General features: G+C 42.6%; 1 protein-coding gene across 1 annotated transcript; it reads left to right on the top strand.

Moving 5' to 3' along the window:
* Positions 1-5,134: 5,134 nt before the first annotated feature.
* On the top strand, positions 5,135-8,773 carry LOC110904322 (nuclear transcription factor Y subunit A-9). The gene is made up of 6 exons (XM_022150169.2): positions 5,135-5,290; positions 5,742-5,923; positions 7,454-7,551; positions 7,644-7,712; positions 7,807-7,965; positions 8,061-8,773. Exons 2-6 carry the CDS (start codon positions 5,776-5,778, stop codon positions 8,370-8,372), a joined length of 786 nt encoding a protein of 261 aa, XP_022005861.1. The 5' UTR covers positions 5,135-5,290; positions 5,742-5,775; the 3' UTR covers positions 8,373-8,773.
* Positions 8,774-25,767: the final 16,994 nt, after the last annotated feature.

The raw sequence follows: 25,767 nt of genomic DNA, 5'->3' as shown, positions 1-25,767 counted from the left end.
TCAGAAGTACTGCCCGGGTCGATGAATAGACGCTCGGTGCAGTAATGTGCCAGTTGGCCTGAAATAACAACGGCGCGCCTATCGCGCGGTCCGCCTCAGACTTTTGGAAAGACGACTTGCTCGTCTTTCCAGTCATTGTCCGGCCTTCTCGCCGCTTTGCGCGGCCTACCTTTGCCTCCGTTGATCATGTGAGTGGAAGCCACGTACATGGTTCTCTTTCCGGAGGAGGTGCCTTCGCCATGAGGGGTGATGCGCTTGGTGGGTTTTTGCCCACCTGGCAAAAGGTGTTGCAATTTCCCCTCTTTTAAGGCTCGCTCAATCTCCAGCCGGAGACTGATGCAGTTGTTGGTGGTGTGGCCCGAGTCCTTGTGATACTCACAGTAGAGTGTGAGGTCCTGATTTTTCTTGGACTTCATTGGTTGGGCCGGTCGTAAGAATTGCGGGTCCGCAAGAAGGACCTCGCTTGGCGACATGGTGATCTCGGTCCAGTTGCGGTCCCGAGAATCTTTCTTTGGTGCCCGGTTGTCTCGTTGAGGACTGCGTTTCCTCGGGTCAAACGGGTTGGTCCGCGGGACATACGGTTTGGAAATATCACTATTCCCTACGTCCCGGTTGCGTTTATTGTTACGCTTGAACCCTTGGTTGGAAGTTTCGGCCTGGTGCTCCGCCTTTGCCATATGCGGTTCGAGGGACCGCTGTGTCTGGGCATATGTCTTGACTGCGGCCATGACATCTTCCCATTTTTTAGGCAAGCCTTCTTTGCCGGAGATGGTCATAACCATCTGCTTATCCTTCACGGCCTTGATGAAATGGTTCCGTGCCATTTGATCTGCCACGTCGCCTATTTCTAGGCACTCTTTATTGTATCGGACAACGAATGCTTCTAGGGATTCGTTGTCTCTGCGCCAGATATTCATAACGTCCAACGAGTCACGCGCGTGACGTCGTTGCTGGCTGAAATGAGCGAGGAACTTTGCATGAAAATCCTCGAATGAGGCCAGTGATCCCACTGGCAAAGAATCGAACCAAGCCCTGGCCAGACCCGTAAGGGTCTGGGGGAAAAAATTGCACCAAGTGGGTTCGTCCCACTGGCCATTGCACCCTGCGCCTATGAAAATGTTCATGTGGTCGTCCGGGTCGGATGAACCACTGTATTTCCCAACGTTGAATGGGAATTTTGTTGTGGTAACATGGGCGTGGGCTATTCGCGGGGTGAATTTGGAGTTTTCGGCCGCAGCTTTTGGCCTATAGGGCTGGTTCTCAAGGCGTTTTGCAGCCCTGAGGTATGTGTTGCGTGGATGAGTGGGAGGTATATAGTTGCGTCCTCCCGGTCTGCTGCCAGTGTCGTGTGAATCTGCGTAATATGTACGATCGTCCGGGTCGGTACGATCATACCCTTCAGTATATGGTTGTGAGCCCAAGCGGCTCTGAATTCCAGAGCCGTGTCGGGACGCGGACCGTCGTCTGTCCTCAACGTAAGGACCTAGGCGGGTATGCATTGGTCCCCTGGTGTGGGACCCGTATGTGGAATCATCCTCGTTGATTGTGTGGACCGAACAGTAAGATGATCCGCGGTCTTCACGTCTGCTTCTCGAAGCTGGACGTGAATGCGCCCTACCTTCGTATTGTAAAACACGATCGGCAGGGGTGTGTGGTGCTGGGGTCGGCCCAGCTTGTATTTGTGCTTCCGCACAAGCGCGGTTGTATGTTGCGGCCAACAGGGTGGCCTGTTGGTCATACCAGGTGTGGGGGTCCATGTTCGGGGGGATCACAGATGCGTATTGTGATAAGTCGTGCCCGAACGTTAGGGATGGACCTCTTTGCGTTGATGTGCCGATATGGCCCGGATTTGGGTCCGGTGGGGCAGTCCCCGTATTTCCTGTGTTGGTGGGGAGTAGATTATCCCCGGTAGTATTGTTTTGGTGATCAGTCATGATTTTGAGAGAGGAAAAAGGATGATCGAAAAAGTGCTAAGAGTAGCGGTGGGCGCCAATGATGAAACAATGGTTAACCGGGCAGGGTTAACTCACTGGTCTCGTCAAGAAGGGTTAATCCCTTCCTCTCGAGGATCGCTGGCTGGATCACCGGTGGGTTGATCTCCTGCACAAGGAAACAAACCGTGACTCGTAACAAGGAGGATGGGGTGGGGGTGCTCCTTGTTACCACTCTCCGGCGTGAGAATCAGTAGTTTGCTTGGGAAGCAAAGTAAGATAGTAGTAGTAGTGAGAGAGTTGTCAAGAGATACCTCAAACCTGGTTTGGGGTTGGTATTTATAGCCGAGGAGTGAAGGAGGAGGTGGATGGATAGACTGACGGCATGCTGCACCTTTGCAGGTGTGTCAGACATGTCGGCCGGGGAGACGACGCCACGTCAGTCTGTCGCTTACGTAGACCTGACAGGTGACTGCCATTGGTTCCACTTGCACTGTGGTGTCAGTCCCACTTGTTGAGCGTATAGGATGCGGTGCTAGCCGCATCGCTGCCTGCGGTAACATCTGATGTTATCGCGTCTCTTGCTTGTGATCAAGAAATACGCGAGATGCGGTGTTGGCCGCATCATCGCCTGTGGTGACTGTTGTTGTTATCCAGCTTCCTTGTATTGATAGAAGTGTTCACTGGACGCGGTGCGAGGCCGCATCGCTGTGAATACTTCCGTTTTCATACATCAGATGTGATGCTATGTCGCATCACTCTACCGTTCTCATGTTCCATGTAAGTCTTCCTTCATTACTAGATAGATTGGATTCAACCCTTGTGTCGACGCGTTCTCGCATGGGCACAAGTAGGTTGTTAGCTGGTGGGGGTTTTGATAAGGGTAATGGTCACTCGCGGTCGATGCTGACGCGAGGTCTGGGACCATACCCCTTCAACTATGAAAAGGAAAGTAATTAGCAACCTAATTATTGGATTACATACGTACAATTATCAACCTATTAATTATTGTTGACTTGAAGTTCTTATTATAAAAACCAATGAACATGAAAGCAAATAGTAGCCCAGTTACCCACTAGCCCAATTCCGAAAGTAGCCCAATTATTAACCCGAATACCAAAGTAAATTGAATATTGATTAATTCGATTTTAATGGGTCGGTAATACATTTACGAAACCCCAATCAACCCAAATACCGAGTTAACGCCTTAGTTTTGGATAATGACATATGAAAAATAGAAGAGTATTTTTGAAAGGGTCCTCGAAGGATAGTATGACGAAGTACGTAGAACCATAAATTGACTGGAATTGGTACCTACACCAAATGAATGCTAGATGTGGATGTCCTACACAAGAATGTTGATTGCTCAAAATATGTGTCAATTGCTTTAGATGGATCTCTAAAATTCTTTTTAGTTAACACTAAACACTATATACATAATACATTATACAGTTTTCATCATTTCTTACTTAAAATTGATCATATTAATTATATTTTCCATTTTGTGATGTGAATCGAGTCGGTAAACCCGAATGGCCGGAATAAAGTGGGTATGGGGTAGAATTTTTAAAGAGAGTTTGGACTTATAATCCGCATACTTCATTAACAAAAGAAAAACCCTTTAAATATGGAATACATGCATGATCCTAAACAAACTACTCGATATCAGGCGATGTTGTAAACAAATTAAACAAACTTGGGGTAGGGTGTATTCAACTCTTCGACCCGTTATTATCACACATGTAAGTAAAACAAATGTAAAAGTGCACTAATTTTAACGTTATTTTACTAATTTCGTGAAATTAACGTTAAAAGAGGAGGATGGTTATTGGTTAATCATGAATCATATGGTGACATTGATACCCGAAAGACAAGGGGGTACATGCACTAATCGGCCTTTGTCTCAATTACTAAGTGTTATGTGCCTTATGTTTAAGGTTTGATGCAATATTACTATCGAGCCAGTGGTCTCACTGGAAGCAACCTCTTTATTCCTACGAGTTAGAGGTAAGGTTGTCTACATTTTACCCTCCTCAAACCCTACCTTAGCTTTGCTATTGGTAGGATTTAGTGAGTATTATGATGATCACATAAGGAATAGCAAAACAATTAAACCCATGGCAATTTACGACCCAACACCCATGCGTATCGACCCGTATACCAAACCCGATACACATCGTTTTAATAAAATTAAATGTTATAAGTCACGTTAACATCTAAGAAAAGATAATAAAGATATTACTAATTATTTTAAGAGTAAAATGTCGTTTTATTTCTAAGGTTTGGCCAGTTTTGTGACTTTTGTCTAAAGGTTTGTTTTTTCACATTCGGATCCAAAAGATTTGAAATCTTGCTATTTTCATTCGCCTCATTAACTCCATATATATTTTCTTTATTAAGTCAGATGTATTTTCATCTAGTTTTTGTTAACTCATAGGGCAATTTGTTCTTTTTCACTTTATGCACAAGCATTTAGCATAATGTACAAATATTCATTAGACCAAATTGCCCTTTAAGTTAAGATGAAGTTAATGAGACAAATAAAAATGGTAAGATTTCAAATCTTTTAAATAAACCTTTATACGAAAATCACAAACCAAACCTAATGAACTAAAATAACATTTTACTCTTATTTTAAACATACATACCCATACTATTGGACACATCTTTAAGCATAGGCACAAACTATCTACACACTTGGTGTGTAGATAGTCACCCCAAAAAGGTGGTTTTTGTCCTTATATGCACACCCTGCAGTGTCGAACTGTGGTCAAAACGTGGCGTTTTGGTCCGGTTAACCAGATAAAGACTGACGGGTGTCTGACGGGTCTGTTGACCGGTACAAAACGCGGAGCTTTGGCTGCGTTTTGGTCCTGCAACCAGACCGGGTATCAGTCTTTTGTCTGGTTGACAAGACCAAAACGCGGCCAAAGCTCGACGTTTTGGTCCGGTCAACAGACCCGTCAGAAACCCGTCAGTCTTTTTCTGGATAACCAGACCAAAACGTCGCGTTTTGGCCACAGTTCAATACTGCAGGGTGTGCATATAAGGACAAAAAACACCTTTTAAGGTGTGTAGATAGGCAAATGGGTGTGCGAACAGGTGATGATGTATAGTATTAGTGGGAGGAAATAAAGAAAGAAAATCGGGGATGTGCTACACGCGTCGGCATACAAAAGTCGTGGGGGTTCGTTTGTGAGGTTGTTGAGTCAAGTCCACTTTTCAAATCAAATCAAGAGAGAGAACACACAAACACATCTCTCTCTCTCTCTCTAAAACTATTTTTTCATCTCTTCTAGATTTTCTCTCCGATTCGTCGCCCCAAATTTTAGGGTTTTTACTTTTCGTCCTCTATACTCGTAAGTTTTCTTATTTACTTTCAAATTTATCTCCGTTTATTCTCATGTGCATATTCAATCTGATTATTATTATTGTTATCCGTCGTTTTGGTTTACAGTTTCCGTTTGGTGTTATTTTTTATATGTGATCTAATTAGTTAATTTTGTATTGTAATTGAGTTGTAAGCATGCTGTTTGATTCGATTTCGAGTTTCAATTTGGTACTTTTGATGAATTTTAGGGCACAGAGTTTGTTTATATTGATTTATGTTATTTGTAAGTTTTTTTTTGTTAATAATAGGTTTTTAATTTATAAAATTGATTGATTTTGTTCTGAAACTGATGAGTTTTGTTAATCTTACAAGGTTTGACCTAAACTGATGTGTATCTAGGTGTTCATGTGATAATATCTGTAACAGTTTAAAATTTGTTATTGTAAATTGAATTTTTTTTTATTTGCAATCTGATACAGGTAGATCTTGGTGTAACAGTATTGCATAAGTTTCATGTCCTCTTCTGCCATGCGGGCGAATTCATCTGATTCGTCTCCTCCGGAACAGTCATTAGACAGGGAATCACAGTCTGATGAAGTTCTTAGTGAGGAAGAAGATGATGCAAGCAAAGAAACACAAAATGTTTCGTCTTTCCGTTCAGGTACATCTTATTAGTAGTATGTGACATTTTGCAGTCCAGTTAAATGAATTCTCTTGTAACAATACAGGGTCCTTTTTCTGTGTTGTTTATATTTCATTTACGGAGGTCAGATATCAAACTCTTTATCTGTTCGTTTAGACTATGAGTAATTATCATACAACTAGATATTCAAGGGCTTACACTTCTAGTGACCAATCTAATGGGTTGGGCGGTAATTTCTTTCTGAAAATAATAAAAAAATATATTAGTCACTATGTTGCCAAAGACGCCTGCCTGGGGCACCTAAGCGTAGCCCGGTGCACATATGAGCTGCGCGATGACAGGCGCAAATTTAGGGTCTCAGGTGCAGGTGATAGCATTTTCCGGCCAAATTTCAGCCAAAAACTTGTAAAAAGAACTAATTAGGGCTGGAATTAACCTAAAAAAGCCTAAAATATGCGCTGCGATGAAAGGCACAAATTTAGGGTCTCAGGTGAAGGTGATAGTATTCTCCGGCCAAATTTCAGCCAAAACTTGTAAAAAAAACTAATTAAAGCTGGAATTAACCTAAAACAACCTAAACTGGTCGTAAACAAGCCTAAAACAGGTTTAAACCCCCTAAAATTGGTATTTTATACTATGTGTTTGGCTTAAAAAGCCCTCGCTTTTTTAAGCGCTGGGCTAGGCCTATGCATATTGAGTGCACCTATGTGCCTTGACAACATAGATTAGTTATAATAGAATTAGAAGCATTTCAACATTCCATCGAGATTCATCGGCTCTACCGTGGTTCGCCATCAACAGGGAGTGGAACCTAGGAAGGACCTGGTGGGGGTCAAGTGAGAATATACAGTTTCTGTGAATTTGCCATAAATTTAGGATTAAATTTGGTCAAATGTGGACATATAGTTGTTGTTTTCAATCTTCATATCATCGAACCCTGCCACAAGCCTATCACTTGAGATCGTAGCTCATGTTGTTATATGTTTAACTTGATTGCTGCAGTTAGTCTTCTTTAAACCTTGCTCAACATTTCGCACATATTTTTTTCGTACCCTTCAAGTTTGCTCTTTATGGCATGGAAACCATTATGACTAATTTATCATGAAGTGAAATCAAATGTCTGTCTTACCGTGGTGCACTTCTTTTTTATACTTCTTTACCAACTTTAACTTGGGGTAACTTGGTATATTTTGTCAAACTTTTGATTATGACCTATGAAGACTGCCTTCTCTAACAGTATTCCCATAGGATTTTTTTGCACTTTAACTTTATTAGCTTTTTTTTATATTTTAAGTGAGATAGATTTTTCAAACTATTAACTGGACTGAAATTGATTTGCTTACTTACTTGTTATACACGAGAGTTATCACTTTAAAATTTCTAAATCATTGTGTTAGCTAATGTCATTGTTGAAGATTGAACTGGAGTACATTTGCTTATTACGATACTTAGTTTTTATTAGTTTAGATGGATTAAATATTACACTTGTAGCAAATTATGTGGTCTTAAATATATGTTGTAATACTGTTCTCCGTCTCTTGAGGTCAGATAAAAATTATCAGCAGCAGGGAGTACCAAATATCCTTCCAAATAATGGCGAAACCGTAGGGCAGGTCCCACAACTAGAACTTGTCGGTCACACTATTGTAAGCTTCTTTCACCTTACGCTTGAATATTTCTATATTTCATTCAGCTTTATCATCTTTAAAGTTTTTGGTTTTTGTATCAACTTGTACAGGCCTGTGCTCCAAATCCTTATTGTGATCCATATTATGGTGGAATGATGGCAGCTTATGGTCAGCCTTTTGTAAGACACATGATCTCATATATCTATCTTTATATTTATATGTGTGTCATGTGTGGCCGTGTGGGTACTCATTCATTTCAATTGTGTTTTGTAGGTTCATCCTCAGTTTCTTGAGCAAGCAAGGATGCCTTTGCCACTTGAAATGGCGCAAGAGCCTGTTTACGTGAATGCCAAACAATACCATGCGATATTAAGGCGAAGGCAATCCCGTGCAAAAGCAGAGCTTGAGAAGAAACTTATAAAAGACAGAAAGGTCAGTTATAGTTTTATACTTTTATACTTTTATATATATATTGTATGTGAAAACTTGGTTGGGCAAATTGGTAAACAATTTTGTGATATTTACAGCCTTATCTTCATGAATCACGGCATCAGCATGCTTTGAGAAGGGTAAGGGGCACCGGTGGTCGTTTTGCAAAGAAAACTGACGTTAATAAGAACACAACAGGTTCGGGTTCAGGTTCTGCCATGTCATCATCCCAGTCGGTGAATTCAAACCGGGTGCACTCAGAATCTGCCGAGAGTTTGGACACACCAAGGGGTGGATTGGTAAATTCACTCAATACTCACACGTATCTTGATAACGGAGGTTCCTTAGGCCAGCAGTGGATAAACATTTCATCTAACCAATCTTCACAGAGGGCTGTTGCCATGAAGTGATGTCGAGTGTTTAACACCCTTTGTGTCTATCCGTGGCTTCTAAGCTGGCCGGCAAATCATTCTTGGCTCATGTTAATATGAGGGACAAACAGGTAAATGTACCTTTTGGTTACCTCTTTGGTTTTACTTTCAGGATTTCTTTCTTCAGAACCGATGTTATGTACAAAGTTTGCTTTTGGGGATAGAAGAATTGATTGGTTGGGTTGGGTTTGTGTGTTCTTTTCTGAATGTTTGGTATATTTGGAGGTGAAGCATGGAGTTTAAGATGTGCTCATGTCTATCGTCTAATTGTAGGGGCATATAGTGCTCCACAGCCTCCAGCACATGTGTAATGTTGTGTTGTGGCTGTTGAAAATTGGAGCTTCATATTTACTGTTTTGCATATATTTTGTGTCATGTTCTATTGATGCTGTATATTCTTTGAGTGTTATGGAAACGCTTTGAAGTTGCAACATGGGTGGTTAGAGCATCCGCTAAGCAGCCGTAGAATCGTAGAATCATAGATGACACATAGGCGGCTGATAGGTGTTAAAGCGCATCTGCAAAACTAAATAGCTTGTTATAAAGATCAACAAACGGGTGGTAATAATTAGAAAAGCCCTTGCGATTTGTTGCTTAGAAAAATCTGTGTAAAGGATCAAGGATCAATGTGTAATATAATAATAACTAGTGGGGTACACCTGCCCTCCGTGGCAGGAGCGACCAAATTTTAATAAATTATGAATGGAAACGTAGATGCAAAGGTATCGATAGATATCAACACTGCAAAGGTATCGATAGATATCAAAACTTGTAACAACCCAAAGAGAAGAACTTAAAAAATAGAATCGTAATAAGCCTAAAATGATGTCAACACATGTTTTACGTTGATCGAAAACCATAATAACAAATACCAGTAACCGTTTAGATATTATGAATATCGACGTTGTTCGGTCAGTATTGGTCTGGTTCATTTTGTTACATGTACAATACTGACAATTGGTATCAACAAACACAATTTATTTACAGTATAAGAGGGATTGTGACTTAAAAAAGGTTAAAGTAAAACACAGAGAAAAAAAACCTAAAAAGTATAAGAGTGAGATTGTGACTTAAAAAAGGTTAAAGTAAAACACAAAGAAAAAAAACCTAAAAAAAGACAAAAAAAAAACAATGTTCTTAAAAAAACTAACTATAATATGATTGTAATTTGTAAGGCTGCAGGGAGTGGGGCGGGGATGCCCTTCAACGCCAGCTGCTTTACTCCGGGTTGGTGTTGGGCATGACGTTGCCCCTTTGGCATGGGGAGGGGGGCATGGTGACTTAGCTGGCTTTGGTTAGTTGGTTCAGTATGACTGGCTTTGGTTGGCTACTTTAATTAAAAAAAAAATTACATGGTTGGTCAAGCCAAGCTAAGGCACGCCACACCACACCTCTCATTTTTTCACCATAAGCTTGTGGATCTCACCCTCGCCACGTGTCAAGCAATGCCTCCAACCCAAGCCCCACCACTCCCCGCAACCTAAGACCGTGGGGTATGGTGGGGCTTGGGTTGGGGGCATGGGTTGACACGTGGAGTTGGAGCCCCCCACCACCTAGTGACGTGTCCGTGGGGTATGGCGGGGCGTGGGTGCACCGGTTGGGTTGACAGATTATTTAAAAATTACAAAAAATTTATAAAATTCACACAACTTATATAAAATAAAACCGAAAATTTCATTAAAATTTTAAAAATTACATAGTCCTAAAAATTAGATAATCCTAAAAATTACATAATACCTAAAAATTACAAAATAAAAAACCTAAAGCGTTAGGTAAATTTCAAAAAGGGCGATCTTGTCGAACGCCTTTCGCTCCTTGCCTAGAAATTCAATGTTCGCCACAGCCACCCGGTCCTCGTGGCTTAAATCGCCGCTCGGAACGGCTTCGTAGTAAGCCTTGAAACGATCGAGCTTGGGCCGTAGCTCGCGCCATTTATGTTGGCACGCGTTGAGGTTGTGGCGGTCGTGTCGGACGTTATGCTTGCGGCCAATATCGTGTTTGGCCGGTGTCACACCCCAACCGATGGCGGAATCATCGGGGCGCGACACTAAGCGAAACAGATTGTCCAGAAGTTTCCATAACAATTATCATTACCATTCAATTTAAAATAACATGTCCCATACCATGTCTCAAACAGTAAACAAATTATTACAGACAAAATCTAGGCAAATAGTTCTATTCCGACAACTCAGATTTTTCAAATAGCCCAATTGTTTATCTGCTTCTAGAGACCCTTGATTTCATTTGTACAGACAACTATTTGTTGGCCTCTAAAGCCTTATTCTAGCCTCGCTTTCCTAGCAGATAAGCATCCTAAATACATGTCACATACGTTAAAATAAAAGTCAATACACATAGTGTAAAGGCGAGTATACAAGTTTGATAATAGCGTATAGAGTTCGAAATAGTTTACGCATAACCAGCACGTACACAGAGGAAAACGATGCATGTTAGTTATCGACATGAACCTATCGATACCAATGACTGCGGGTTGACTGCCCGAGGCAGTTCGTAATACATCATCACCACTGTAATCCATGCAAATAATTGTCCTTAACAACCCCCGAGTGAACGGGTGCTGAGTCCAAACTATAGTACTATCGTCGTTAAGGCAGGTAGACAACATTTCATGTGTAAACATAACAAACAAGCATTCATTGAGTCACGTAATACATGCGGTAACGGTTAGCGTTTAAAGTATTGCGTAGTGTGTTCGATTGTGATTTTGTATAAGTAACGTATTTAACACCCAAAAGTGCATAAAGCAAAAAGGGATCGAGTATACTCACAGCGGTTGATGGATTGAAGGGAGCGCTTGAGAGTAGGGTTAGCCTGAATAGTTCGATGGTACAACGATAAGTATCGCGTAAAACGGAAACAAGTGTTGATGGGTCGGTCAGCTGGCGATCGGATGGCTTGTCCGATCGGTCGGCTGGCCGTGCGCGTGACAGTCCGTTCGGACGGTTGTCCGGTCGGACGGTAGTCCGATCGAATGACTGTTCGAGTGGATTGTTTCTTCCTTTGAGTAGGATGTGTTTATGTATGATGGTCTGGCTTTTGAAGTTTTTGTTGTAGCATTTGAAAACATTGAAGTATCTTTACCTTTCAGGTCAGTCGATCGAACGGTCGTTCGATCGGCCGGCAACTCGTTCGGCTGGTACTTCAGCGAGAACAAGTTCTCAGCAGGATGTCACTCGATCGGACAGTAGTTCGATCGGGTGGCATTCCTAGTGCATTGAACATGTTGAAAAATCGACTAAGTGTTAAAGCCTAAGTATCTCATGATCCGAAGAGTAATCCGATCGGATGGCAGTCGATCAGTTAGCAGTTCGTTCAATACTCAAACTTTAGTTAATAATTGGTTAAGTGTGGGACCCAAGTGCTAGTCGTTCGGCTAATCAGTCATTCGGCTGACTGTCCATTCGGACAGCAGTCCGATCGGACAGTACCTCGTCCTGATCGTCCTGTTCGTCTCACACTTGATTGTTTTGATTGTTTGTCGTTTTATCGAGGTATTTTGATAACGAGTTAAACGACATGAACCTTGTCATTACTTGGTTCTCCTGATCGGACAGGAATCACCCAAATCCGATTAGTGAACGGTTCGGGACGGTGGTTCTCGTTCAATCCGAAATCGGTGAACCTCGTGGATAGAATCCGGATCTTGGCCACACAACCACCAGAATAATTAGTAAGTCGGCACAAGCTCCGCTTCTATCGGTTTTGAGGGTATTGTGTCACACCCCAACCGATGGCGGAATCATCGGGGCATGGCACTGAGCGAAACAGATTGTTCAGAAGTTTCCATAACAACTATTTATATAATCCAGTTAAAGATACGTCCCATATCGTATCCCGAATAAACAAACATGTCATTACAGATAATCATCCAAACAAGAAATTCCGTTCCGACAACTCAGATTCAAATATTGTTACAACAATTATTTATCTGCTTCTAGACCCCTATTCTGTTGACTTTCTGGCTGTAATGCCAGATAACAAGATCTACAAACAACTATGCCCCAGACACTTGTTCTTGGCAGACAACCATTTGTTGGGGGCTTCTAGAAACTTATTCTAGCCTCGCTTTTCTAGCAAATAAGCATCCTAAATACCTGTCACATACGTTAAAATAAAGTCAATACATATAATGTAAAGGTGAGCATACAAGTTTGATAATAGCATATAGAGTTTGAATAGTTTACGCATAACCAGCACGTACACAGAGGAAAACGAAGCATGTTAATTATCAACATGGACCTATCGATACCAATGACTGCGGGTTGACCGTCCGAGACGGTTCGCAATACATGATTACCACTGTAATCCATGCAAGTAATTGTCCTTAACAACCCCCGTGTGAACGGGTGCTGAGTCCAAACTATAGTACTACGTCGTTAAGGCCGGTAGACAGCATTCCACGTGTAAACACAATCAACAAGCATTCATTAAGTCACGTAATACATGCATATTGGTTAGCGTTCAAATAGTTTGAGTAGTGTGATCGTTTGTGTTTTGATATAAACAACGTATGTAACACCCAAAAGTGCTAAAAGCAAAAAGGGATCGAGTATACTCACAGTGATTGATTATGGATTGAAGGGAGCGCTGAGAGTAGGGTTAGCCTGAATAAGTTCGATAGCACAACAATGAGTAACGTGGAAATGTAAACAAATGTGGGTGGATCGAATAGGCTGGTCGATCGAACGGCAGGTTCGATCGAGCGGGCTGTTCGGTCGGCTGGTATGTCCGTTTGGACAGTCCTGTTCGATCGGCCGGTAGGCTCGATCGGCTGGGCCATTCGAGCAGATTGTTTCTTCCTCTGGTGTGTTTGTGTTTGAGGATTTGAACTTTTGAAGTTTTCGTTGTAGTATATGAGAACACTAAGGTGTTCTTACCTTTCAGGTCGATCGATCGAACGGTCCGTTCGATCGGTCGGCTTAACCGATCGGCTGGGAACTTTAGAAGTGGTTCTCAACAGGATGTCGCTCGATCGAACAGACTGCTCGATTGGCCGGCATTCTTTACTACGAACGAGTTGTAAAATCAATCAAGTGTTGACGCATAGTATCTCATGATCCGAAGAGTAATGTTTACCAATCGAGTAGCATACTCGATCGAACATCACTTCATCAATACCATACCTCAGGAAGTTTGAAAAGTGAGACGCCATGTGCTAGCCGATCGGCTGGCCCGGTCGATCGGCTGGGCTGTTCGAACAGCCTAGCCGTTCGGCCAGCAAGTCTGACCTGGTCGGCCTTTCGTCTAACTCTTGGCTGTTTAATTACTTGTCGTCATATCGAGGTAGTTTGATAACGAGTTGAACTACGATATCCTTCGTTTCTACTCGTTTCTTCGGCTCGGACAGGAATCACCCAAGTCCGGCCGGTGCACGGTTCGGAGCGTCGGTTTAGAGTTTAACCCGAAATCGATGAACCTTGTGCATAGAACCCGAATCTTGAACCTCTTAACTGTTAGCATGATTAGCTAGCCGGTTCAAGCTCCGTTTCTACCGATTTTAAGGTTTCGAGTGTAAAAGGTTGAAGAAAGTTGGAAATCATTCATAAAAATGTTAAGATTCTTACAAATCTTAGTTTGTTTATATGGAAACCGGTTAGATCTAAGCTATTCATGGTTGAATGAGGCCAAAGTTTGGTGTTCTTCAAGAACACCATGATGACATCACCCAAGAACACTTAGATCTTGGTGATTTCACGGTTAGAAATCAAGTTTTGAAAGATAGAAAGGTGTAGAATCATGCAATGATCAAAATCGTACAAGAATTAGAGTGAAAACTTACGGGAGTTGAGAGAAATCTGAGAAAAGGTGAAGAAGAAGGCTGGTTCGGTCAGAGCTTTCCAAAAATAGAAAGTGTGACAATGACAGCCCTATTTATAGGCTCCAAAAGAGGAAAGTGGCAGCCGATCGGCCAGGAGCTCCGATCGAATGGGCTGCTCGATCGGCTAGGAAGATGCTAGCCGATCGGCTGGCCTGTTCGATCAGGGTGCCTCCTGTTCGATCCGCGACCCACTTTGAGTATTTCGCGACGATTTTCGATGTTCCGATTTCGATGGACGCTGATACGAATACGATAGGGTTCCTAGTCAAATTACTTTCAGTCCCAATCACTATATCTACATACAAGCATCTACATTTCTCGTTTCGATGTCGGTTTCGATTGAGTTTGATTGCTTTTCGAGTTTCGATTCGATTTTCGATTGATTCACTTGAATACCACACCAAACATATAGGTAAACATGCACAAGTAACACATAAGGCACACACACACATATAACAATACCAGAGTTCGAGTCTCGAGTTTGATTGATAAATCGATTAACTTGACTATTGATTGATTAACTTTATCGCATTGTTACTTCCTGCTATTCACAGTCGTAAATCGGTCGCATTGATTAATCATTCGATTACTTCGATTCTTTCTGATTACAACACTTACTCCACATAATACAACCAAAACATAATACAGACTATCCATAGTCAAGAAAGTCAAAGTTGACTTGGACTTTGACTTTGACATTTGAAAACACGGGGTGTTACAGCCTCCCCTTGTTTAGGGAATTTCGTCCCGAAATTAGGTCGAAGGCTACACAACGCCGTGATTTACCAATTTGATGCTTCAGATCTATTTATTTAAACAACTGCGGGTACTTGGCCTTCATGTCGCTTTCGAGGTCCCAAGTGAACTCCGCGCCTCATTTGCCTTCCCATCAGACCTTCACGATAGGGATGCGTGAGCGCCTGAGTTGCTTGGTTTGGCGATCCATGATTTCGACAGGCTTTTCCACGAAGTGTAATGTTTCGTTAACCTGAAGATCGTCGAGTGGTACGATTAGATCATGACCAGCAAGGCATTTTCGGAGGTTAGAGACGTGGAAAGTCGGGTGGACGTTACTGAGTTCCTCCGGTAGTTCGAGTCTGTAGGCGACTTTTCCGATCCTTTCCAGAATCTTAAAAGGTCCAACATATCGAGGCGCTAGTTTCCCTTTCTTGCCGAATCTGACTACACCGTTCCAAGGGGATACCTTTAGGAGTACGTAGTCGCCAACGTTAAATTCAAGGGGCTTGCATCTTCTATCGGCGTAACTTTTATGTCTGTTATGAGCTTTCACCAAGTTGTCTCGAATCTGGTGGATTTTGTCAGTCGTTTCTTGCAGAATCTCGGGACCGGTTAGTTGCGAGTGACCGATCTCGTGCCATACAATAGGTGATCGACATCTTCTACCATACAAAGCCTCGAAAGGTGCCATTTGAATGCTGGCATGATAGCTGTTATTGTACGAGAATTCCACCAACGGCAGGTGTTTGTTCCAACTACCACCAAAATCTATGACACACGCTCGGAGCATGTCTTCAAGAGTACGAATCGTTCTTTCAGTCTGTCCGTCGGTTTGAGGATGGAATGCAGTACTCAGATTAAGGGACGTACCAAGGGCCGCTTGAAACGTTTCCCACAATCGCGAAGTGAACCGAGCGTCACGGTCTGAAATGATGTCACGGGGCATACCATGATTACAAATGATCTCGTCGGTGTATATTTGGGCTATTCGTTCCACCTTGTAGTCTTCTCGTATCGGCAAAAAGTGGGCTGATTTCGTTAGACGATCGACTATGACCCAAATATTGTCGTGACCTGATGGCGTGGGCGGGAGTTTTGTTATGAAATCCATAGCTATACTCTCCCACTTCCATATAGGTATCGGCGGTTGTTCGAGTAAGCTAGAAGGTCTTTGATGTTCAGCCTTGACTCTTGGACAAGTTAAGCAACTTCCAACGTATAGGGCTATATCTCGTTTCATGCCCGGCGACCAGTACTTGTAGCGTAGGTCCTGGTACATCTTATCTGCGCCGGGATGAATAGAATACCGGGATTTGTGGGCTTCATTCATGATAATCTTTCGCAATTCGGTACGCTTAGGGATCCAAATTCGATCCAGAAAATAGAATATCCCATCGGATTTGCTTACCAACTGAGCTCCATCGTGATAGATTCTCTCTTTCTTCAACGTACGCTCATTAAAGCAAGCATGTTGAGCTTCACGAATAAGGGTCTCGAGATGGTGCTGGGCTTGGATGTTTCGGGTACTGAGCACGTAACACTTTCTGCTGAGCGCGTCGGCAACCACATTCGCCTTGCCTGGGTGATAACGAATCTCGCAGTCGTAATTGTTGAGAAGTTCTACCCATCGGCGTTGACGCATATTAAGCTCTCCCTGATTAAAGAGGTGTTGTAAACTCCTGTGATCAGTGTAGATTGTACACTTAGTGCCATACAGGTAGTGTCGCCAAATCTTCAATGCAAAGACAACCGCGCCTAGCTCGAGGTCATGGGTTGTATAGTTCTTCTTGTGGATTTTGAGCTGACGAGATGCGTAGGCTATAACCTTGTCTCGCTGCATGAGGACACAGCCGAGACCCAGGTTAGAAGCATCACAGTAGACAATGAAGTTGTCGCTTGCGTCGGGCAGCGTAAGAATCGGAGCGTTGCACAGCATATGCTTGAGGGTTTGAAAAGCGGTCTCTTGTGCGTTTCCCCACACAAAAGGCTTGTCTTTATGAGTAAGAGCGGTAAGTGGCACAGCGATCTTGGAGAATCCTTCAATGAATCGTCGATAATAGCCCGCTAGTCCGAGAAAAGAACGAACTTCAGACGGGTTCTTAGGCGTAATCCAGCTTTTGACGGCTTCAATCTTCGCGGGATCAACATGGATACCCTGACTATTCACGATGTGACCCAGAAACTGAACCTCCTCCAACCAGAATTCGCACTTGGAGAATTTAGCGTAGAGTCGGTTCCCCTGGAGTAACTCGAGAACCAAACGTAGATGTTGCGCGTGTTCGGCTTTCGTTTTGGAATAAATCAAGACATCGTCGATGAACACGATGACGAAACGGTCAAGATAAGGCTTACACACGCGATTCATAAGGTCCATAAAAACCGCGGGTGCGTTGGTTAGACCAAAGGGCATAACAACAAATTCGTAATGGCCATAACGGGTTCGAAAAGCGGTTTTAGGAATGTCTTCCTCTTGAATCCGTAGTTGATGATATCCTGAGCGCAGATCGATCTTAGAGAAACATGATGCACCTTGTAGCTGATCAAACAAATCGTCGATTCGGGGCAAGGGGTATCGATTCTTGATGGTTAGCTTATTCAATTCCCGATAGTCGATGCACATCCGGAACGATCCATCCTTCTTTTTGACAAAAAGGATTGGCGCGCCCCATGGAGAGGTGCTTGGGCGGATAAAGCCTTTTTCGAGTAATTCCTGGAGTTGGTTCGAGAGTTCCCTCATTTCGGATGGTGCGAGTCAGTAAGGGGCTTTGGCAACGGGGTTAGCTCCAGGAATGAGGTCGATGCGAAAGTCGATATCACGACTTGGTGGTAGTCCGGGAAGATCATCAGGGAACACCTGAGGAAATTCACGAACCACTGGAACATCTTTGACTCCAACCTTCTTTTTCTTTTCCTTCTCCGCTACTACAATGTTGGCCAAGAAGGCTCAGTATTCCTTGCGGAGATACTTGCTAGCTTGGACGCATGACATAAGCTCGAGACCTTTCGACGCTGTTTCACCGTACACACATAATAGATCACCACTCGCAAGCGAGAATCGTATCATCTTTTCAAAGCACACAACTTCAGCATGGTTTTCGCGAAGAAAGTCCATGCCTATTATGACATCAAAGCTTCCGAGTTGCATTGGAATAAGGTCGATTGGGAAGATGTGATTGTTGAGTTCGAGAGTACAATCACGGAGTACTGAATTAACGGCAATGGTTCTTCCCGTAGCGACTTCGACTTCGAATGACGAGGACAGATAAGAGCGCTTACGACTAAGGAGCTTCTCGAATTCAATCGACACAAAGCAGTTATCGGCTCCAGTATCAAACAAACATGATGCATAAATACCATTCACAGGGAACGTACCATTAACCACGTTGTTATCCGCCTGAGCCTGACGGGCATTGATGTTGAAGGTTCGGGCATGGGCTGCTTGCTGCTGTTGCTGAGGCTGCTGTTGTTGCTGAGGCTGCTGTTGTTGCTGGGGCTCTTGCTTAACCACCCTGTTCGGGCACCTGTTTGCAAAGTGGTTAGGGTTACCACATGCAAAGCAGACTCGAGCATTGGCTGCTGGTGCTTGAGCTGCTGGTTGGCCTTGAGGGGCAGGGAGTAGAGCTTGGTTGACAGTGGCTTGGACTGGGGCTTGACGGGGACCATAGCGACAGTTCGCAGTGAAATGACCGTAAAGGTTGCAGTGAGCGCAAAAGCGACAAGCCAGACCCACTGGATGATGATAAGAGCATGTCGGGCAGAGTGGGTGAGGGCCTGTGTATGCACGCTTCGCTGGCGGTGCATTGATCACTGGAGCTGAGCGCTGGTGCTGCTGCTGTTGAACTGGTACAGCTTGAAGAGGAGCAGCAGTAGTTGTCACAGCACAGTTCTTGTTGCTAGAGTTGTTGTTGTTGTGCTTCTTCTTCCTTCTTGATGACTTGGAGGATTGAGCAGATGAGTCGGTGGGTGTTGCGGTGGCTTGGTGCAGAGACTTGGTTTGCTTATCCCAGAAACCAGACTTTACTCGCTTGTCATTGATGTCACACCCCGATTTCCACATGTCTCACCGGTGGGCCTGGTGGGGATTACCGTGGCGTAGTTGGCAACAATATAGTCAAACCACACAATTATATGAATGCACAGCGGAAGCATAAAGATAAATATATTTCAACATTGAATGATATATCAAAGTATCACCATTGTTGAAATAAAATCCACAGGGGATCAATAATAAGATAAAAGTAATTGTTCAACAGACGTAGGCATCTTAAGCTTGCGAGACTCTTTATTGATGCTAAGGAGAAATATCCAGCCAATTACGCTTAGTACCTGCATTTAGTCTTTTTGGGAAAATACGTCAGTTTACACTGGTAAATACATTCAACCGACACTTTTGTAAAATGTTTAATAAAATTGATTTGAATGCACAAAGCACAAGCTCTTTTATAACTTGGGAGAATTATTTAAATTTATAATCTTGTGAACGGATTACATGTTCCTTATGCGTTCAGTAGCTTTGACGTACCGGGTTAAAGATCAATAGACACACCACATAGCATAAAACCGTGGCGGGTAAACCAACGGCTATACCTTTATAATTATGGATATAATGCCGGGTGTACGCCTACACCCGGATGTCAAGGTCGTGGCCATTTCGTAAAATGCTGCCAAGGATATCCGGGACATGGTCATTAACCCCCCAAAGGCTTTTAAGTAAACAAAACTGTTTAAACGAGCCGATCAAATTATTCAATTAACCACCAAACGATGGAAGATTTGATGCCCGATCAAGCGGTATTTTATACACCGTAACCCAAGCCCGTGTAACGGAAAATAAGTTAAAAGTATTTACCTTTGCAAGTATAAATCCTTAATCGAATAAATCGCAAATAGCTTTTACTGGTCTCCTATTCTGGAACGAGGGTTTAAAATAACCTATTAGAATCCTAACGGGTCTTTAATTCAGCCGTAGCTTAGACCGGTCAGTTTCAAAAGATAATTACGGTTTAATCGCGTGAAAGGCGAAAAACCGGGAATGGAATGTGATTTGGACCCAACAAGTTTGAAGACTTGTTTTATATGGGTATAATAACCACACTCTGTATTTTGGGGTCAAAACAATAAGGTTTGACCCGTTTTGGCTAGTTTATGTAAACTAGTTACATAAACCGAACCGTGCGCGCAAAAGGCGTAACGGGTAACCGTAAGAGTCCTACACAAGTTTCCTAAGTCAATATTCTTTAAAGAGGTTGTGGTATCAGTAGGATACCTTTCATAATGCCCGTAACGAGTTTAAATCCATTATATGCCCCGTAGGGGTATTTCGGTCATTTTAAAGATTATAAAAGAGGTTTCTGAGTTCTACAGGAAATCTGAGTTTTCCGATCAGTTTATAAAGTACAAAATAATCTATTTATTATTTAAAATCAGTAGCAACTGGAATCGGGTCAAAATACCTTGTAGAACTCAAGTTATGCTTGAAAAGGTATATTCGGTATTTACCGAACCGATGCCATAACCGCAGGTTATGAGCAGGTTAAAAAAATCATAAAAATCCTTAAAAATCTCCAAATATTATTTTACATCAGTGTGTAAAAGGTTTGGTGTCGAAATCTGGGTTTAGATAGGCGTTATGCTAATTGCGCCATTTAATTACTAAAGTTTCCGTAATTGCGCTATTTAGCATAACTCCTATTCTGGACCTCGGATTGACGTGAAATTTTAGGGACATGCTTAGAAATCAGTAACTAAGGTTATGGTCCTTTCACATGTCCGAAATTCTCGTTTTAAATTAAAAAGGGCGTTACGGTCAACTTTTAAGCATTTAACGGAAATGTGTAAAAGTCTTGGACAAACAACGAACCGGTCACAGAGGGTTATACCATCATGTAACCTGGTCCTAAGAGAGTCCTAAGGCATATCTAAATCATACTTTAACGGGTCAGAACTGAAGTCAAAGCAAAAGTCAAAGTTTTGCGACTTTCGACTCCGAACCGGGTCAAAACAGTAAATGGTCGGATCAAACAAGCTTAGACTAGTTAATATACTTATTATCATGTTTTATGAGTGTTAAAACAGGTTACACACCATCTACATTACTGGTTATGCATAAAATAGCAAAATAGCATTTCTGTTGACTTTTTCTAAGTACGTTTGACTCGACATTCGGACTAGTTAGAGTGGGAATCAGAGGGTGCCCCTTTTAGGGGTTTAAAGCCCACATGATTACCAACATATAACTACCTTTGATTCAACAAACCACTGGACCATTTGTGATTTATCGCAAAGTCAATTGTTAATTACGACGGATTGACTTTTAAGCTAAACTATGCAAAAACTAAGCCACAAAGGGTTGGGCATACTTACAGAAGCTTGGTGCAGGACTAGAGATGTTAGAAGAATGCTTTAGAGCTCCAGAGATGATCAAGAGAGCAGGTTTGAGGTGTGTTTCAATTGTGTGCAATGCATTGCCTTTTATAGTGAAATTTCATGCACAAGATCATTACAACTCATCCTATAATTGCTCATGGATGATCAGCAGGTGTCCTTGAGTGCTAGGGGACATGTAGGGGGCGCCCATGCTTCAATTAATGCATCCAAGATCGTTTACAAGCTCAAACAGTGAATCTGCCCATGTTTTCTGCATGTGGGGACTTGACGCGGCCCGCATTAAGGATCAGGCAACATGGGCGCGGGCCGCCTGAATTTAATGTCAGTAAACGAATCTGCAGGTGGCTCGTGGCCCGCATTAGCTTGCTGGTTTCTTTAATGCGGCCCGCCTGAGGCCTGTAATTCAAGATTTTCAAATCTTTTGTCATGATTAGCCTGACCTTTCGGTTTCGAAGGGGTAACTTTGCGATTTGGCCCTCGATTATTTAGGAATAAGGGCCTCGTGACTTTTACCCGTGCTGTTAAGTCCCCGGTTAGTTTAATTACTATCCGAAAAGCCTTAACTTTTATTGTTGACGCTTTTAACCCCTCGCATACGAAATTTATCATAACTTTCTCGTTTTAAAACGGAACTTCGCGAAATTTATATCGTATATTCTAGTGAGCGTATTTTACTGTTACAAGTCTCGGGTTCGTCAAATGGTCACTCAGAGGTATAAATTAAACATGTTGACACATTTAACCCCTGTAGTTTGTAATCTCTCACTTTCTTCCGCGTTTCGCTCCGTACGATCCATGATTCATTCGTTTGAAGGTACGAGCATCATTTAGGGTTACTATACAGTATATTTACCCCTCGTTGACATTTCAAATCCTCGAATTTCCATACTTACAAGGTTTGCCAACTCTAGTCCTTTATTTAGTATCTAATACCACGTGTAAACTCATGACACGTGTCAACACATTATTGGACACAAAATTTCGAGGTGTTACAATTGATCTCAGCGGCGAGTAGGTAGGTTTCTTCGATCGTTGCTGGCTTGGAGGCGTGAACAAAATCTACTACACAGTCTGGCAGAGCTCGGATATACTTCTTGATAGTCATTTCTAGAGTCTTGACCTGATCGGGACATATGATACTGAGCTGCTTGAAGCGAGCAGTGAGAGCAGCGTTGTCTCCGTCCTTCTGCTTAATGACCCAAAATTCATCCTCCAGCTTTTGGCGTTCATGGGGAGGGCAGAATTCGTCGTTCATGATTGCCTTCAGTTCCTCCCATGTCAGCTCGTAAGCTGCATCATTCCCACGCTTGTTTCGTTTAGCAGTCCACCAGTCTAGAGCACGGGACTGGAAGACGCCAGTAGCATTGAGAGTGCGGAGATTTTCGGGGCATCCGCTTTGTCGCAGGGTGACTTCGACCTAGTTGAACCAATGAAACATGGCAGTAGGGCCATCCTCACCGGTGAACTCCTTCGGTCCGCATGCTTTAAACTGCTTGAAGTTAAAGGCAGCTTGCTGGAATCTTTAGGAGTATCAGCATGAGATCCTTCCGACGACTTGCTAGCGTTTTCATACACCTCACTCACAGCTTTCGCTACGGATTTGGAGATGATAGCAGCGAGACGCCTGTCTCTCTTTTCTTGGCATCCAGACGACGGGATGGTCTGCAATAGACATCGTCACAGGACTCAACACAACGTAATCGATTCTCACCTCACACGTCTAGATTACTAAAGCTTAGGAACACGTCGAAACACATATTACGTAATCTCATAGACACAAAAGCACAGAATCCACATAACCACAGAAGCACATAAGCAGGTAGAGCACAGAAGCACATAGTCACGAAAGGCACATACGCATTTAATCACAGAGGCAGTAAGAAAACAGAAACCTATCCTTCCAAGCTCGCATGTCGTTCGTATAGTATATCGAATAGCATCGTATAATATAGCCTAACTTAGTCGTACAGCATAACATAGCATAATATCGTCTGGATTGCAGCAACTGGAGATCGAATGGGGATAGAATAACAGTACGAGTCGTGTGTGTCGATTGAAATGGTAGCAAAATCGAATAATGTCCAAAATATAAACACGTAAACAGATAAAGCACACAGAAACACATAAAATCAATGAGTCATCAGAGTACACGGTTGCGGTTCTCAGAATCGAAACAAATAAAATCGAGAGATGGATTGTTTGCGGCTACTAGACATCGACTACCCAAAGCGGTTCGACTATTCGCAACGGACTTGTCGTCACTTTCAACGTTCGGGCTCGTGTCCTTGCCTCGATTCTTGGGCATTCCACACGCGTTCCCTAGGTCATACTCGTGAGTTCAGGTCGTTGGAGTCCGTCGAATGCCTTGGTGAGATGGAATAATATTCGGAACAAACTGCCAAGGTTAGGATTTCACCCCTTGGCTTAGCAATTTCTTCCTTGTTTTCAGAAAATTTAAGGAGAATTTTCATCAAAATGGGGATTTCACTCCTGATTTGGTATAATTCTCCTCGTATGTTCTTGAAAACGTCAGGATAGCATGAGTAAATGGATAAAATCATCACAAGTCAACCAATTTAGTCGGGAGTTTGCAGTTTTCACGCCTATTCCTGACTGAATCGCCTGACTTTAATTGAAAATTTCGAGTGTAGTGATAGTGAAGAATTGTAGAATAAGGCACATAAACTGGGTCTGTTGGTTCCTAACTATAGTCTAGGTCTCTAAGACAGCGACCCGGACTAGGTCGTGTCTAACCTAATTCCCTATAGTTATGGCTCTGATACCAATCTGTCACACCCCAACCGATGGCGGAATCATCGGGGCATGGCACTGAGCGAAACAGATTGTTCAGAAGTTTCCATAACAACTATTTATATAATCCAGTTAAAGATACGTCCCATACCGTATCCCGAATAAACAAACATGTCATTACAGATAATCATCCAAACAAGAAATTCCGTTTCGACAACTCAGATTCAAATATTGTTACAGCAATTGTTTATCTGCTTCTAGACCCCTATTCTGTTGACTTTCTGGTTGTAATGCCAGAGGACAAGATCTACAGACAACTATGCCCTAGACACTTGTTCTTGGCAGACAACCATTTGTTGGGGGCTTCTAGAAACTTATTCTAGCCTCGCTTTCCTAGCAAATAAGCATCCTAAATACCTGTCACATACGTTAAAATAAAGTCAATACATATAATGTAAAGGTGAGCATACAAGTTTGATAATAGCATATAGAGTTTGAATAGTTTACGCATAACAAGCACGTACATAGAGGAAAACGAAGCATGTTAATTATCGACATGGACATATCGATACCAATGACTGCGGGTTGACCGTCCGAGACGGTTCGCAATACATGATTACCATCGTAATCCATGCAAGTAATTGTCCTTAACAACCCCCGTGTGAACGGGTGCTGAGTCCAAACTATAGTACTACGTCGTTAAGGCCGGTAGACAGCATTCCACGTGTAAAACAATCAACAAGCATTCATTAAGTCACGTAATACATGCATATTGGTTAGCGTTCAAATAGTTTGAGTAGTGTGATCGTTTGTGTTTTGATATAAACAACGTATGTAACACCCAAAAGTGCTAAAAGCAAAAAGGGATCGAGTATACTCACAGTGATTGATTATGGATTGAAGGGAGCGCTGAGAGTAGGGTTAGCCTGAATATGTTCGATAGCACAACAATGAGTAACGTGGAAATGTAAACAAATGTGGGTGGATCGAATAGGCTGGTCGATCGAACGGCAGGTTCGATCGAGCGGGCTGTTCGGTCGGCTGGTATGTCCGTTTGGACAGTCCTGTTCGATCGGCCAGTAGGCTCGATCGGCTGGGCCATTTCTAACTCTTGGCTGTTTAATTACTTGTCGTCATATCGAGGTAGTTTGATAACGAGTTGAACTACGATATCCTTCGTTCCTACTCGTTTCTTCGGCTCGGACAGGAATCACCCAAGTCCGGCCGGTGCACGGTTCGGAGCGTCGGTTTAGAGTTTAACCCGAAATCGGTGAACCTTGTGCATAGAACCCGAATCTTGAACCTCTTAACTGTTAGCATGATTAGCTAGCCGGTTCAAGCTCCGTTTCTACCGATTTTAAGGTTTCGAGTGTAAAAGGTTGTAGAAAGTTGGAAATCATTCATAAAAATGTTAAGATTCTTACAAATCTTAGTTTGTTTATATGGAAACCGGTTAGATCTAAGCTATTCATGGTTGAATGAGGCCAAAGTTTGGTGTTCTTCAAGAACACCATGATTACATCACCCAAGAACACTTAGATCTTGGTGATTTCACGGTTAGAAATCAAGTTTTGAAAGATAGAAAGGTGTAGAATCATGCAATGATCAAAATCGTACAAGAATTAGAGTGAAAACTTACCAGAGTTGAGAGAAATCTGA

The sequence above is a fragment of the Helianthus annuus genome, chromosome 14 (assembly GCF_002127325.2).
Source record: "Helianthus annuus cultivar XRQ/B chromosome 14, HanXRQr2.0-SUNRISE, whole genome shotgun sequence".
NCBI classification, from domain to species: domain Eukaryota; kingdom Viridiplantae; phylum Streptophyta; class Magnoliopsida; order Asterales; family Asteraceae; genus Helianthus; species Helianthus annuus.
Note: the sequence above shows the minus strand (reverse complement) of the source record. Positions and strands in the feature narration are given on the sequence as shown.

Bases quoted from the DNA above. Each gene is read 5' to 3' on its own strand.
- LOC110904322 (XM_022150169.2), top strand. From the start codon at position 5,776: ATGTCCTCTTCTGCCATGCGGGCGAATTCATCTGATTCGTCTCCTCCG. The intron at 5,924-7,453 runs GTACATCTTATT...TCTTGAGGTCAG, and splicing joins TGTTTCGTCTTTCCGTTCAG to ATAAAAATTATCAGCAGCAG. The intron at 7,966-8,060 runs GTCAGTTATAGT...TGATATTTACAG, and splicing joins AACTTATAAAAGACAGAAAG to CCTTATCTTCATGAATCACG.